Source organism: Trachypithecus francoisi, unplaced genomic scaffold, assembly GCF_009764315.1.
Source record: "Trachypithecus francoisi isolate TF-2019V2 unplaced genomic scaffold, Tfra_2.0 Lachesis_group0, whole genome shotgun sequence".
In the NCBI taxonomy this organism is placed as follows: Eukaryota; Metazoa; Chordata; class Mammalia; order Primates; family Cercopithecidae; genus Trachypithecus; species Trachypithecus francoisi.
In genome coordinates, this window is record NW_022681453.1 from 88,504,688 (window position 1) to 88,519,729 (window position 15,042).

The following is a 15,042-nucleotide window of genomic DNA, read 5'->3' on the forward strand; positions in this document are numbered from 1 at the left end:
GAAATGGTTATCATTCCTAGGAAACAAGGATTTAAGACATGCTATTAGAAGGTAAATAATAAAAATGCAATCATAAAACAGTGCCATCATGGCAAACTGGAATGTACATTCACTAACCATGGTCAAACTCCATTTTGTTACAACCATCCAAGGATAAAAAGCCTATTGACAATAAAGTGACTAAATCTAACAATAACCATGGAATGAATATAACATCTTCAAGATGCTAGAAGAGCTACAACCCCCTGCTCCATGCCCAATAGGTTATAATTTTCTATATTCATAGAGTAAAAATTTTTAATGAATAAGGCTGGCCCTAACATAAAAAAGTAGATATTTTTTCAGTCATTCAACTCTTCTAGGTGCTGAACACAAAGCAGCATAAAAGGTATTTCCTACTTTCCTATAGCTTACCTCTCCTTCCTTTCCTTAGTAAGAAGAGATAGACAATACATAAATAAGTAAACATTTCATAGAGGTAAAGAACAATTTTCAAAAAGGTGAAGGCCTAACAAGTTAGCACTAGCTAAGGAGAAAATTGGGAAGGAACTAACCACACAAAGGTCTAGAGGAAAGAGGTCAAAGGCCTAAGGCAGAATACACCTGGCCAGTTCCACCAGTATGGCCCAGACTTAGTAAGTAGAGGGGCAGGCAGGTGTGAAATCATGTGGAGCTTTGAAATCAGGTAAGAACTTTGGATTTTATTCTGAGTATAATGGGAGACTGCTGGAGAAATTTATGGAGAGAACAAACATTATCTGACATGCATTTTTAAAACATCACTAATCTCTGATAAGGGGAGGGGAGGAAGAATACAAGTAGGCAAGAGACATTGTTGGTTTGAACTAGGGTAATAGAGAATGAGGGGAGAAAGTACAAAAACAGTAATGATGATTTCAGAATTGTCACATTTCAAAGTAAGAAAGTAACACTTTATCCTTTTAATTTCTGGTTCTTCAGGAAAATTTTATAACATAGGTGATCAGAGGGGTCATGGAGAAGATCACTGCCAGTTTGTGGATTCATTTTTAGATGGACGCACCGGGCAGCAACTCACTTCTGACCAGTTACCAATCAAAGAAGGTATGTTTTCTGATCCTCCTCATAAGCAACAAAGTTTTACAGATTAACCCAGAAATAAAACAAGCTGAGGAAAGCAATCAATTTAAGAAGAATTCTATAGTACTGCTGCTCCACATATCACATATCTAGGAAAAAATGAAGACTTCAATATAAGTTTCTCAGCTTAGAAACTTGGAGCCAAGGGAAATTAGACATAATATAAATGCATTCTACTTCAAGAAAATCTAAACTTGCAAAAACAGCTACAAAAAAGCAGTTTCCCAAACTTAAATCATTCATGTATTAGTGTTACGGGTTTTGTCATACTGAGTGCACTTGCATTATTATTTCCTTAAGAAAAAAAAAAATTTTAACTACTGCTACCGTAAATAGAAAAAATAGTACTTACCTTGCAAGTAACTGTATAAATATAATTAAAATAGAATAATTCTGTGGGAAATGAATAACCTCTGTAAATTGCTAAAGACCCATTGGCACCAAGCTGTGTAATGAGGACTGAGTAAGACTTAAAATTAATCCTTGTCTAAGCAGTGCAGAAGAGGGTAAATTAATTGTTCCTATTAGTCCAGAATCACCTGGAGGTTCTCTAAATAAACTATTTGATTGGATTTTTCACTAACCCATTTTGTTCACGGGCACTTAAAAATATCAACAATACTAAAAGATGACCTACTAAGTTCTGTGAACACATTAATGGGCGGTGAAACTGTCCCTACCAACCATCCCTCCTAACCTGACATGGCAAATGTCAACAATTTCTCAGGTGCCCATTTTGCCAACCATGACTACACCTCAGGAAAAAACACCAGAGCTTCTTGCTCTGTTTTCTAAATTACCTCGCTTCACTAAGATTAGCCTTCAGCTATTCAATGACATCCTTCCATCTATAAGCTATGAGGGCAAAAATATAATACAGCAGCTATTAAAATGAAACTATTTTCTCTCTCAGGTTATTTCAGAGCAGTTCGCCAGGAACCTGTCCAATTTGGAGAAATAGGTGGTCACACCCAAATCAATTATGTTCAGTGGTATGAATGTGGGACTACAATTCCCGGAAAATGGTAGATGCTACAAAGTTACCTTCTGTTTCATCATGGCAAACAAAAGCATTGAAAATACTATGTCACATTCATTCAAAGCTATTTTGTTTACTATGTATAAAAGTCTACAATCTAATAGCAATACTAGATGTTTATTATTAGAAAAGATTGCTGAGAGTATTTATCAGGTTTTACAAAGTCATTTTAAGAAAGCAAGATATTGATGTTAACAGAATAACATTTTTGGGGAAGCTGGCTCCCTATTCATGGTATTTTAAGAGATTGTTTGTATATTATTTATCACACTGTTGTAATGATGTTTTGAGATACTTTTATAACAAAATTAACATCAAAAAAGTATATACTTTTTAAAAATATTTACTTTTATTGCTGTGTACTCTTCCTATTGACGAGTTAATTCCATAAATCTCTACTTAGTTTAACTTATTGGATCAAATTATCTTCAGCATATATATCTGGGGAAAAAAGGTCCGAATTTTCACATTTATATTTAAACTTCAATTTTTTAGCAACAGCTGAATAGCTTTGTGGAGGAGTTTAATAGTTACACATTCATGCTAATATACATTTCCTTTAAACATCCACAAATTCTTAAAAAGACTGAATCAGTAAATTTCATTTCAGCTAAAAATGGAGTCTAATATATTTTCAAAAGATACATTTTTACCCACCATAAATGTTACAATATCTGAATATGCTTTGTCAAACTATCCCTTTATGCAATTGTCTTCATATTGTTTTTATGATTCTAATTAAGCTGTATGTACAGACTGAATGTGAAGTCTGAGCACCAAAATAATGCATGATGAGATCGCCTACCATTTTATAGGATATTTACTATGTATTTATACGTTAAGACCCTATGAATGAATGTATCAGAGAATGTCTTTGTAACTGTTTAATTCAATCTGTAATAAAAATCTGACTCATTTCTATTAAAAAGGTATTTTCCTTTAAGTGGGGAATGGGAATCCTTGCTGCACTGTTGCAGTCATTTTGAAAGGACCTTTCCCTGTACTTACCTTTCAACATGCTTCAATCTTATCATCAATGCTACATTTTGTATTTTTCAAGTAAGTAAGTATAAATTCTGCAATAAAGAGATGTAATTTTTTTTAAGATTGAGTTTTTTTTATTATTTCTGAATGTTTCATCAGTATGTTAACTATACCTTTTATCGCAGAAGGAAAATCACAAAGTTATCCAGGCTCTACCAAACCCCCATCTTCTCTATTGTTTTTGTCCTAAATTAACCTTTCATCCTATGAAGTAATAAAGTTCATTTTAAACCAACGATTACCAATGCATTTTTTTTTTTTCAAAAGAAGGACAAAAACCAAATGGCACTGTTTTCGCTGACTGGAAATCTGTAAGTTAAAATGTTTATACTTCATTTTAAGACCAAACACCAATAAGGACTTCTGAAAAATTGTTTTTTCACATAATGTTAATGACTAAATTAAATTTCAAGACCACTAATGGATTCAATCATCTTTATTAACCTATCAGTGTTACATTTTATACATAATATCTTGCTGTATTCTCCATAGGGCTCTACTTTAGTACATCATGTTAATAGTAAAAAGGCAAGTAAGATGGCTAAACCTCACCCTAGCATTTTAATATCCTCTGGACAAAGGAAGCTAGAAAGTCAATCACTTTATACACGTAAGAGTAGTGTTCCAAAGTAACTAAGAAGCTGCTACATTTTTAAGCAGGGAGGAAAAAACTTTCATTTTGGTCTTTGTGTTCCAGCAAATTATACTTTCAATTAACAGCAACAATGATATCATAAAAAATGCTCTGCTTTTTAAATTTCTGAACTTCAATACAAATTAAAATAGTACTGGAGTCTTTTGGGAGGCCAATAGCTAGCAGCTACATTAACTGGTGTAGATGAGCCTCCTTATCGATAACCAGGTCCAGGTTGGGTATAGCCCTGACCAAAGGGAGGACGGTTACGTGCATAAGGATTAGGCCCACTTGGAGGAGGGGTCATGGTACTTCCAGGAAGTGAAGTAAAACCTGGTCTTGGTTGATAGGCCCCAGGTTGGCTTGGAGCCATTCCAGGTTGAGAGGCAGGAGCCACAGTATAATTAGTAGGCTGAGAAGTTTGGGCAGTGTAAGTTTGTGCAGGGTAATTGCTCGCCTGGTACTGCTGTGGCGGCTGAGCAGGCAGTTGTTGAGGCTGACCAGAAAAGGCAGGAGCTGGTGCCTGGGAAGTTGGTTGCTGGCCATATCCCTGGAACTGCTGAGGTTGTTGGGGTCCAGTCTGCTGACTATAGCTTGCTGAAAAGGCAAAATAAATAACATGTATCTTATCTTTTAGTAAAACTTTTCCAAAGAATTAGTCTTACTGTTAGGTGGACCAAAAATGGTGAGAAATTTAATAAATATGTATGTAACAAGCAGAGTGGTAGATTCCATCACATAATATTTCAAGACCAAGTAGTTATCAAAGAGGCATTCTCTACAATTTTTTAAACCCTCTGAGACATAATCCCTGAGAGCAAATTCCTGCCACAGCATAATTCCTAGAACAGATGCTCAAATGATAAAAGAATTACTATACTTTCTAGGAAGACCAAAAATGGGAAAGCTAAATAGTCATTAACCAGGTTTTCAGGGGAGACCTACTTAACAGTATCAAATAAAAATACATTGTGGAGAATGAACATTTTTATATGAAATAATACTATAAATACATCTTATTATACTAATTAGGTGCTTTAAATTTTGCTCACTATAAAAACTAAGCCATTAAGAATAAATACAAAGTACCATTTTCACAATCTTTAAAATCTTTCATTTCTTTTAGATTTGGTATCTGATGCTTTTTGCCTTTACAACTCAAAATTTTGACTTAGCAGTACAGCATAACACATAAAAAGCATACCATATTGCCCCATAAAAAGCAACATCTATATTCATTATTTACTAGGATGTAATTTTTTTTTACAACGAAAGTCGGCTTCACTGAAAACTTTTATCTCTACCATGAAACACACCTGCAGCTACTTGCAATGAAACCTCTCCATTGACTGGAATCCTGTCAGCATTAAATACCAGATACATAAGAAAATTATTAAAATATGTACAACCCTGCATTAAAAAAAAAAAAGGATTGAATGAATTTGAGTATATTCTGAACTCACCTTGAACCTGGGTTCAAAATTTACTCATGAAAGAAACCTTTATGACATAGTCCATGAACAAAACTGGAAAAGGTCAGAGGGCAACTGGCAAACCAACAGTGTCAAAGATGGTCCAATGTTACCACCACCACCTCTTATTAGTCTCCAAGCAGAGTATTTAGTTGACTATTTCCATATCTCTCAATCAAATTCAAGTTAATAGACTAGTAGGATCAGAAATACAAAGATCATAATTCGAAAAAACTAAATTTTACTCAGAGTGAAGACCCTGACTAAATAAGAGCAACCTTAGTTCTTAATAAGTAAATCAAGTATCTTTAACCCATTTAACTCACGGTAGCATCTGAACACTGACCTAAAACCAATTCATAAAAAATTCTGAATGTCATACAATTTCTCCTATCCTCTACATAAAACTTACATTTTCACTATAAGGTTTTGGAGAAACAGATGGATTCAGCTTTATACTGAAAATGCCTATTCATTTTAAGACTGTGAGAAAAAAGAAAAGTGCCTTTTCATCCTGGCACCCGAAATCTAAACTGTTTTTTTAACTGGGCCTGGAAGTAATCTGATCCTTAATTATTGCTTAGGGGAGGGAATAACCTTACAGGCTGAAGATTTCATTAGCAGCCCACCAGTCTCTTAAACATAATGTGGCAATGCTTCTATCACTCTGTGTGTGTGTGTGTGTGTGTGTGGTCTCCCTTCCATTCCTCCAAAATAATAAGTAACTTTAGGTGAAGGACATCAGAAATAGCAAAAAATGGACATATGGAAATTATGTGGGGTTTTTTTGAATACACAGGACAGCTAGCCTTTTATGGAAGAAGTCTACCAACTCCAGTCTAGGTTGTAGAACGCAGAATGATACAGGGAAATACTGAACTGGTCCAGCTCCCTCCACTGAATGGCTATATGTGCTTTGACAAGTCACAATCTCTGTGAAAACTAGTTGCCTCATTTATAAAATGCAAAAGCCTGAGTCCCACACCCAATCAAATGAAATTCAAAAATCTCTGGGAATGCAGCCCCTACACAAAGCCTCCCCCAGGTGATTCTAAAGCACAGTGAGGGCCGAAATCCCCTGAGATTAAATGACAACTAAATCTCTTCAGTTCTGCTATTCTTTCTATAAATCACATAATTTGTAACACTGATTTTTTTTTAAAAGAACTGCATCCTAAAAATAGCCTTCCTCCTGATATATTCCAAACTTAAGGTCTATATATTTCATACAATTAAAAACAAGTAGCTACAGGTTAAGTCACTCCACAGCAAATAAGATCTAAATAAAATTATTTGTGCTAAAATATTTCAAACTTTAATTAATGACAGAATGTTACGGTCTAGGTCAGGAGTCAGCAAACTTTTCTGTAAAGAGCCAGACAGTAAATATTTTAGGCTTTGTGGGTCACATGGTCTTCTGTTGCAACTACTCAATTCTGCCATTCTAGTGACCAAGCAGCAGTAGAGAATATAAAAATAAAAGTAGAAGTGTGTTCTAATAAAACTTTATTCAAAAAAAACAGGCAATAGTCCAGATTTGGCCTGTGGGCTATACTTTACTGACTCCTGCTCTAGCTGATACCACAAAACTCCATAAAATAGAATTTAGACAAGATTCAACTTGCATAAATTATTTTTAATTACAGTTGAAATTGTGATACTTAAATCTTTGGCTGTAAAACAAGCACTGGACACAAACTCACTCTCTGACATAAATGTAACAAATACTGGAATTATAGCCAAAGTTACATTAATAATATTTATCATACTTAGATACATATAATCTTCGGCGGACAGATGGTAAAACAGAAACAAAATAAGATGTTTAAAACAACTAAACAATGTTCTTAGTTGCCTGAATTACATTTTATACAATTTTATTTGTATGGCCTCTTTCTGGTATTCCTATATACTTGCAAGAGATTTTAAAATCTAAATAGCTTAATTTAGCTCTTAAATAAGATCACCTTTCCATGTATGAATAAACTGTTCATATTTCTACAGGTACTAAGAGTACACTGGAATTATGTGTTACATATAAATGGAGGGGTGGAGGGGAGGGGGAAAACTTGCACTAAGTTGCCTAAGAGATAAACTGATCATGTTAGTAAGAGACAGCTTTGTATTAAAAAATTTTTATACTACAAGTTACTGCAGAATCATCTACTGTAAGTTTTATTTGCCCACCAGAAAACTGAAATGTTGATTTACAATAGATACTAATGTAAAATATTTTTAAATAAGTAAAACAAATGCTGTTTCCCCTAAATAAAAACTTAATACCTATTATGTCAATATACTACAAATCAAGGAATTAAGAAGAGCTTAAAGTTTAATGAGTACAGAAACAAAAAGCCATGAGCCAACTCCCTTTCAACACCTGCTCACCTGAATACTGAATACCATACTGTTGAGGCTGCTGAGGTGGAGCCTGCGGCTGCTGCGCACCATAGCCGGCCTGTTGCTGGTACTGTTGGTACATCTGACCTGAAAAAGAAACACACACACACACACAAGAAAACAAGGCATGTTTAATGTGGCAAAGAGAAATATTTTTAAGATACATATACATTGTCTCTCCATCCAAACAGAGTAACAATATACAAGAAAGTATTTGTTCACCTTTAAATGTCTATGAAGAGAATGAACCATTTTAGAAATGTGATTTCTCTGCTGTGGATTAACTGCAGAGAACTAACTGGCAACAAACATTAAGTGCAACACCCGTGGCTACCATTTCATAAAGTCTAGAAAAACAAATGTTTTCCAACCCAGCTGCCAACAGATAAGTAACACTAATGTTCATTAAAAGCCAAGTGAGTTGAAAATCAGTAAATAAAAATGAGAAAAGGGACAAATACCATTACTATCACCTGAGTCCTTCCTAAAGCACTGTATTTGCCCTGTAAGGTTTGGACCTCTATTACCATATGAACAAACTCTTTGGTAGCAAGGAACTACATGACATCTTTTGTTCCAGAGCTGCAAGACACTTCTGAAATCTGTCAAATTTGACTTTCTATGAATATCCAACATCTTTAGCCAATAATGTGGACTCTAATAAAGCCTAAATGGTTCTTCATTGCACTATTTAATAATAGCAGACCTTTTTAACACTGGTGATGTGTTCTTGAACATGGGAGTCCTATTTGTCCTATTTAAGGTCAACAATCACTGTTCCTATGAAGAAACCTTTTAGACACTCATGATTTTCTTTTTACTTTTTATTTTTCTGTCCTCACAATCTATACCCATACCTGTGATTTTCAAGCAAAGATTTATTGGTTTATGTCTTTATTATCTCTACTTCTCAATTATTTCACAATGGTTGATTTAACTAGATGTAATACCTGGTAGCAATAACCTTGCATTTTAATATCTATCTAGTATTTAAATCTTTAAAATAATCACATGTTGGCTGATTCCTTTGAAAAACATTCAAACTACCTATTAATCAAAAGACTATGAGCAAACCAGATACTTACTGCAGAAGTGGAGGAAAAAAAAAAAAACGGCATTATATCAACTGCCACTCAAATTGAGCTGCAGTAGGCAGCTAGGACTCATAGGCTTAGAAAACGAGATGAAGCCCACTCTATTATACTAGCTGCTCAGCCCTAAACGTGTCTAAGTGCTGCCCACTGGGTAGCACTAAAGGAGATACAATTATGTTTATATCCAGCTTATTTACTAGCAAATGTTTCTTTATAATAAAAACAGAATAAAAATAAAAATCAGCTCAACTATTTTAAGCTATTTAACCTATTCCCAAATATGACAAGAAAAAAAAAAAAAGAAATCCTCACAAAAGTTTCTTAAATGCTTTCTTATTGATTTAGACTAACAGCGTAAAAGGTAGCACAGAAATTAACCAAATTTAGACACCATCTTAATCCTGGATTGTACTTCATAACTAACTTCTGGAACAGAAGTGATCAGAATCTAAAATAAAAAGGCAAGCAGGTACAGAAGGGGAATAAATATGTATAGCACACAACAATGAACTCTAATTCTTCAAAATTAGAAGGCTTAACTCCACAATAAAAAAAATAAGCAAACAGGCAATAAATATATTTTTAAAAATTCAACCAAATTAGTATTCCCTATCTCAGATACAGAAAAATTAAGCAACTTACCTGCGGTCAATAGCTAAGAACAGAAACATCAAGAGCTAAGAACCATCACTGGAACTCAGGCATAACTCCAAAGCTTTAGTTTATAAAGGCGTTTTGCATATATTATCCCATGAACAAAATAATATAAATATTAACTTGGGCATCAACAAAAAAGGCTGAGATTAAGGCTCCATATAGTAGTAGACTGTGGTCATCAATGAGTAAGGAACTCCTGGTCAAAAACATAGTTATTCCCCTCACTAAAAATGTATAGGGTACAACGCTTCATAAAGCTTTTTTTTTTTTTGCATGTTTTCACAAACTGCTATAAATTGATTTTGAAAAACATCTCTAGAGTTAAAAATTTCAGAGATTTATTATATCTCTACACAATATTCCTTTTATAGCAGATCCTCAAATAACATCTTTTGTTCGACATTGTTTCATTAAAACACTGAGAAGGAAAAAAAAAAGATTCCCAGCCGGGGTTACTGTTCTGTGTGGAGTTTGCACATTCTCCCCAAGTCTGTGTGGGTTTTCTCTGGGCACTTCAATTTCCTCCCACATCCCAAATATGTGTATGTTGGGTTACTTAGCATGTCTAAATGATCTCAGTCTGAGTGACTCTGGGTATGTGTGTGGTTGCCAAGTGTACCCTGCGATAGAACAGCATTCCATCAGGGTTGGTCCCCATTTTGCTACTGAGCTGCTGGGATAGCTCTCAGCCACCCACAACCCTACACTGGAATAAATGCATAAATCATTATCTTATTTGTTTTTATTAATCTTTCTTCAATGTATCTATAACTCACATTTGTTTTTAGTCTTTACCTAGAAGTCTGGGAGTATTTTTGTGATAAAAAATATGCTGTAGGAACTCAACTTACTCATATCAATTAACCTACGGTAGAACTGATTTCCTCATACATCGTCTCACTTAAAGTTACAGTTTCCAAGAACCTATCAACAATGTTAAGTGAGGATTTACGGTACTTACTTTAAACCCACCTCATTCAAGTCCAAATGGGACTGTCACAGTATTCTGAAAATTAATTTAAGAAGTGTGTTTAATTGTTTAAAAAAAGAAAAAGGATTAACTTCTTCACATACTTGAGAGATCTACAGGACATATGAAGAAAGCAAAATGCAGACACTTTATAGTAAGCAATGTTTTGAGTAATAAAAAATACGGTCATGCATTGCTTAATGACAAGAGTAGGTTCTGAAAATTGTGCCACTGTATAAACATCATATAGCATACTTACACAAACCTAGATATATATAGCCTACTACATAGCTAGGCTATATGCTACACAGCAGACTACAAACCTGTACAGCATGTTCCTGTACTGAATACTTAGGCAATTCTAACACATGGTAATTATTTGTGTATCTAAACATATCAAAACATAAAAAAGGTACAGTGAAAATATGGCAAAAGAGATAAAAAATGGTATAACCGTCTAGGGCACTTACCACGACTGGAGCTTATAGGATTAAAAGTTGCTCCGAGTGAGGTACTTGCATTGAGTGAATGTGAAGGCCCAGAACATTACTGCACACTACTGAAGATTTACAAACACTACACACTTAGGCTATACTACATTTATTTTTTAAAATTCCATTTCTTCAATAAATTAATCTTAGCTTACCGTAATCTTTTTACTTCTTTAAACTTAACTCTTTTTTAACACTTTAACTTAAAATACATTGTGCCGCTATACAAAAATATTTATCCTTTATATCCTTATTCTAAAAACTTTTTTCTATTCTCTTAATTTTAAATTTTCTTTTACTTTTTTAAACATTTAGAAAAAAATTATGACACAAACATACACATTAGCCTAGGCCTATACAGCATCAGGATCATTGATATAACTATTTTCCACCTCCATATCCTGTCCCACTGGAAGGTCTTCAGGGTCAAGAACATCCATGGAGTTGTCACCTCCTATGATAACAATGCCTTCTTCCGGAATACCTTCTGAAGGACCTATCTGGGCCTGGTTCTACAGATTTGTTTTTTTAATTAAGTAGGAGTACACGCTAATGATTTAAAAATATAGTATAGTAAATACACAAACGAGTAAGAGAGTCACCTATTATCATTATCAAGTATTAGGATCAAGTATTAGGTACTACCCATAATTATGTGAGCTACACTTTTGTATGACTGGCAGTAAGTCTGTATACACCAGAATCACCACAAACACCTAAGTAATACTGTGTGCTACATTGTGATGGCTACACATCACTAGGCAACAGAAATTTTTCAGCTCCATTACCATCTTATGAAACCACCATCATATATGCAGTCCACTGTTGACTGAAATGTTATACAATGCACGACTATATATAAGCTATGTTTTATGCATATTTTCAAAAAGAATCAATGCCAAAGTAAAAAGTAATAAAAAAAAATGAAGGGGCAAAAGACAACAGGATAAAGCAAAGAGTAATGGTAAGACTTCTGGGAATTATTTATTACACAGAATAGCCAACCTCTATGATGACCCTCACGGGCTTCTGCACATGAATAGCATTCATGACAATGGGTTGGTATCATTTACATTCTTAGAAATTAGAAAGATTTAACTCCACAATACAAAAATGACCAAAGAATAAGCAACAAGCACATGAGTATCTGTTCCCTTGTGTAGTCCCTCACACACTGAATAGGGCTGACCTGTATACCAAGAGAATATTGCAGAAATGATAGTGACATTTCTGAGGACAGGCTATAAAAGACAGGTATCTTCTACCTCACTCTCTTCTGATTGCTCATTCTGGTGAAGCTGTCATGTCATGAGGTCACCCAAGCAGCCCTATGGAGAAGTCCAAATGGTAAAGAATTGAATCCTCCAGCTCTGGTTAAGCTTCAGGTGACTATAACTCCAGTAGCCATTTTTAATTGCAACCTCATGAGAGATGCTGAACCAAAATCACCCAGCTAAACCATTCCTGGATATCTGTCTAAAACTGTATGAGATAATAAACTTTTGTTGTCTAAGCATCTACGTTTTGGGATAATAGTTACACAGTAATACATAATACACATAGTTTTGACTTTGGAAACATGTAAGGGATAGCTGTTAGAAAAAACGACTCAAGACACATTAACAAATGCAAAGTGTGAACCTTGTTAAGGCCCCTAATTTGAACAAGTCAATTTTCTTGAAACAATCAGGGAAATTCAAATATAGACTAGTACATGTCGACATTAAGAATCACTGCTGAAGTTGCAGTGAGCTATAATCAAGCCTGTGCACTCCAACCTGGGCAACAGAGTGACACCCTGTCTCAATTAAAAATAAAAAAGAATCACTGTTAAATAACAGCATGGTGGTTATATTAAAAAGAAGACTATCAGTTAGACATACATACTGAAATAGCTGAGTATAATAAGCTGTTCATAATTTGATTTAAACTACTCCAGCAAATTAAAAGTGGTGCAGTGGGGGAAAATGATGAAAAAAGAATGCCAAAATATTGGTAAATGTTGAAGCCACGTGACTACATGAAGAGTTGATTATTCTATGTATGTTTCAATATTTACATAAAGTCTACTCAGCTTTTCATTATATTGGCATATTGGCATATGATTTTGGCATATGCTTTTCATTATATTGGCATATGATTTTACGGATTTTAATTATATGCTTTTTCATTTTTTCAGTTTGTCAAACAGCAATGTCTCCTGGTCTCTGATGATTTTTAGCGTTCTTCTCCTTACCAGTTACATTTCTGGCAACATCACACAGTCTTCCAGTAACAGGCACTGGCTTTATATGAAGAAGGGTAACATTATCCCTTTTGGTTTTTTTAATGATGCTCAATATCTTGTTGATCCTTTTAACTGAACAACATATTAAGACTATAATTATTTGGAATAAAATTCACAGTTCCAAGGTCCCTTTTATGGGAGTTGAGTAACAACTCAGGATTCTTAATTTTAGTTTGGACTAGTACACATTGTAAGAGATTGCTATGTTAATAAATTATAAGTAATACATTTTATGTCGGTAATTCTGCTCAAATTATAACCAGTAGTTGATCTAAATAACTGGCAATGTCAAAGACTCATTATACATCAAAAAGTATTTATTAAGGTAACCTATAATTAATGCTGGGAATCTATAAATAATGAATACATTTATCTAAAGCTGTCCTCTTAAAATAGTCACTAGCCACATGTGGCTACTGAGCACCTGAAATGTGGCTTGTCTGAATTGTGATATGTTGTTTGTTGTTTGAAGTGTTCCGAATCAGTGTCAAATCCCAGACTTCCAATACACAGTACCAAAAAAATTAACTTTTTAATAGTGATTACATGTTGGATACATTAGGCTAAATAAAATTTTACCTTTTCTTAAACATTTTTCTAATGCAGCTAAATAGAAAAATTACATGTGGCTTCTACCATAATTCTTTTGGACAGCACCGACCTAGAATTAGATCAGTTAATAGTGTAAACGATGTCACATATTAATTGCATAATTTTCATACTGTATGTTTTAATGTAAGCTAACAGTTAATTGTAGCAAGGCATACAATATTACTTAAAAGAATTAAATGCATATAAACAGTGTTAATCTGCTATCTCTGGAAAAAGGAATTTGGTTGCTGTGGACAGAGGTGGGAGAGAGAATTTTCACTGTATGTCCTTTCACATTTTTAAAATTTTACTTATTTGAAAATGCTCAATTAAAACAAATACTTCATAGTATGCTTAGATATTGCTAGTAAAACCTTAATTCCCATTTATTTACACATAAACAGCAAACATTATTTGGTACAATGATCCTTCCAACTGTCACTGTATCATAGTATACATTATACACTGCTTACACAGTACACAGTATACACTGCTTAAAATGGGATTTATTTAAAAACAAATCTTTAGTTCACTTGATGTAGGCATTAAACTCTCATCATACCTATACTCTGCTTTTGTCTATTTCAGCCCACATCTGCTTTAGTTCTAGTTTGTTCTAGTTTTGGCAGTAGCATTTTGGTGCAGAGAAGGAGTTAACTAAAGTTGGTTGAGAAAAGGCTTAATAAGAAATTCTTCACAAACCACTGATTCATCAGTAAAATGTCACCTGCTAGTCCATAATGACTGGTGTTCATCCAACAGACAAGTGTTTTTGCTTTTTTTTTTTTTTTGGCTTTGTTTTTGAGACAGGGTCTCATTCTGTTGCCCAGGCTGGAGTGCAGTGGAGTGATTACAGCTCACTGCAGCCCAGACTGCTTCAATTCAACAATGCAAACAATCCTTCCACTTCAGCTTCCCAAGTAGCTGGAACTATAGGCACATGCCACAGCACATGGCTAACTTTTTTAAATCATTTTTTTATTTATAGGGACAGGGTCTCACTATGTCACCCAGCTTAGTCACAAACTCCTGGGCTCAAGTGATCCTCCTGGCTCAGCCTCCCAAAGTGCTGGGATTATAGGCGTGAGCCACCACACCTAGCCAGGTAACTCTGAAAATATCACCACAGGATGATAGGCTTCTATTCCAAAAGTGGTCAGTTCATTTTAGCCTATGTTTGTTTTTGTTTTAATGTGATTGATAACTTTGATCACTTGCTTTGGGTGCTGGAAATACACTATACC

At 34.4% G+C, this 15,042-nt stretch overlaps 2 protein-coding genes across 34 annotated transcripts in view; one reads left to right on the forward strand and one right to left on the reverse strand.

The window, feature by feature from the left end:
* The window catches only part of ABI3BP (ABI family member 3 binding protein), a 262,627-nt gene extending 259,364 nt beyond the window's left edge, over positions 1-3,263 (forward strand). For all 28 annotated transcript variants that reach the window (XM_033211435.1, XM_033211443.1, XM_033211438.1 and 25 more), the window contains 2 exons: positions 961-1,083; positions 2,033-3,263. In XM_033211435.1, the coding sequence (XP_033067326.1) occupies positions 961-1,083; positions 2,033-2,148 (239 nt within the window). In that variant the 3' untranslated portion in view covers positions 2,149-3,263. The remainder of the gene's footprint in view (positions 1-960; positions 1,084-2,032) is intronic.
* A 357-nt stretch (positions 3,264-3,620) lies between these two features.
* TFG (trafficking from ER to golgi regulator) overlaps positions 3,621-15,042 on the reverse strand; it is a 39,760-nt gene continuing 28,338 nt past the window's right edge. For all 6 annotated transcript variants that reach the window (XM_033211468.1, XM_033211470.1, XM_033211464.1 and 3 more), the window contains exons 7-8: positions 7,697-7,795; positions 3,621-4,433 (exon numbers count right to left, since the gene is read on the reverse strand). In XM_033211468.1, coding sequence (XP_033067359.1) covers positions 4,051-4,433; positions 7,697-7,795 — 482 coding nt within the window. In that variant the 3' untranslated portion in view covers positions 3,621-4,050. The remainder of the gene's footprint in view (positions 4,434-7,696; positions 7,796-15,042) is intronic.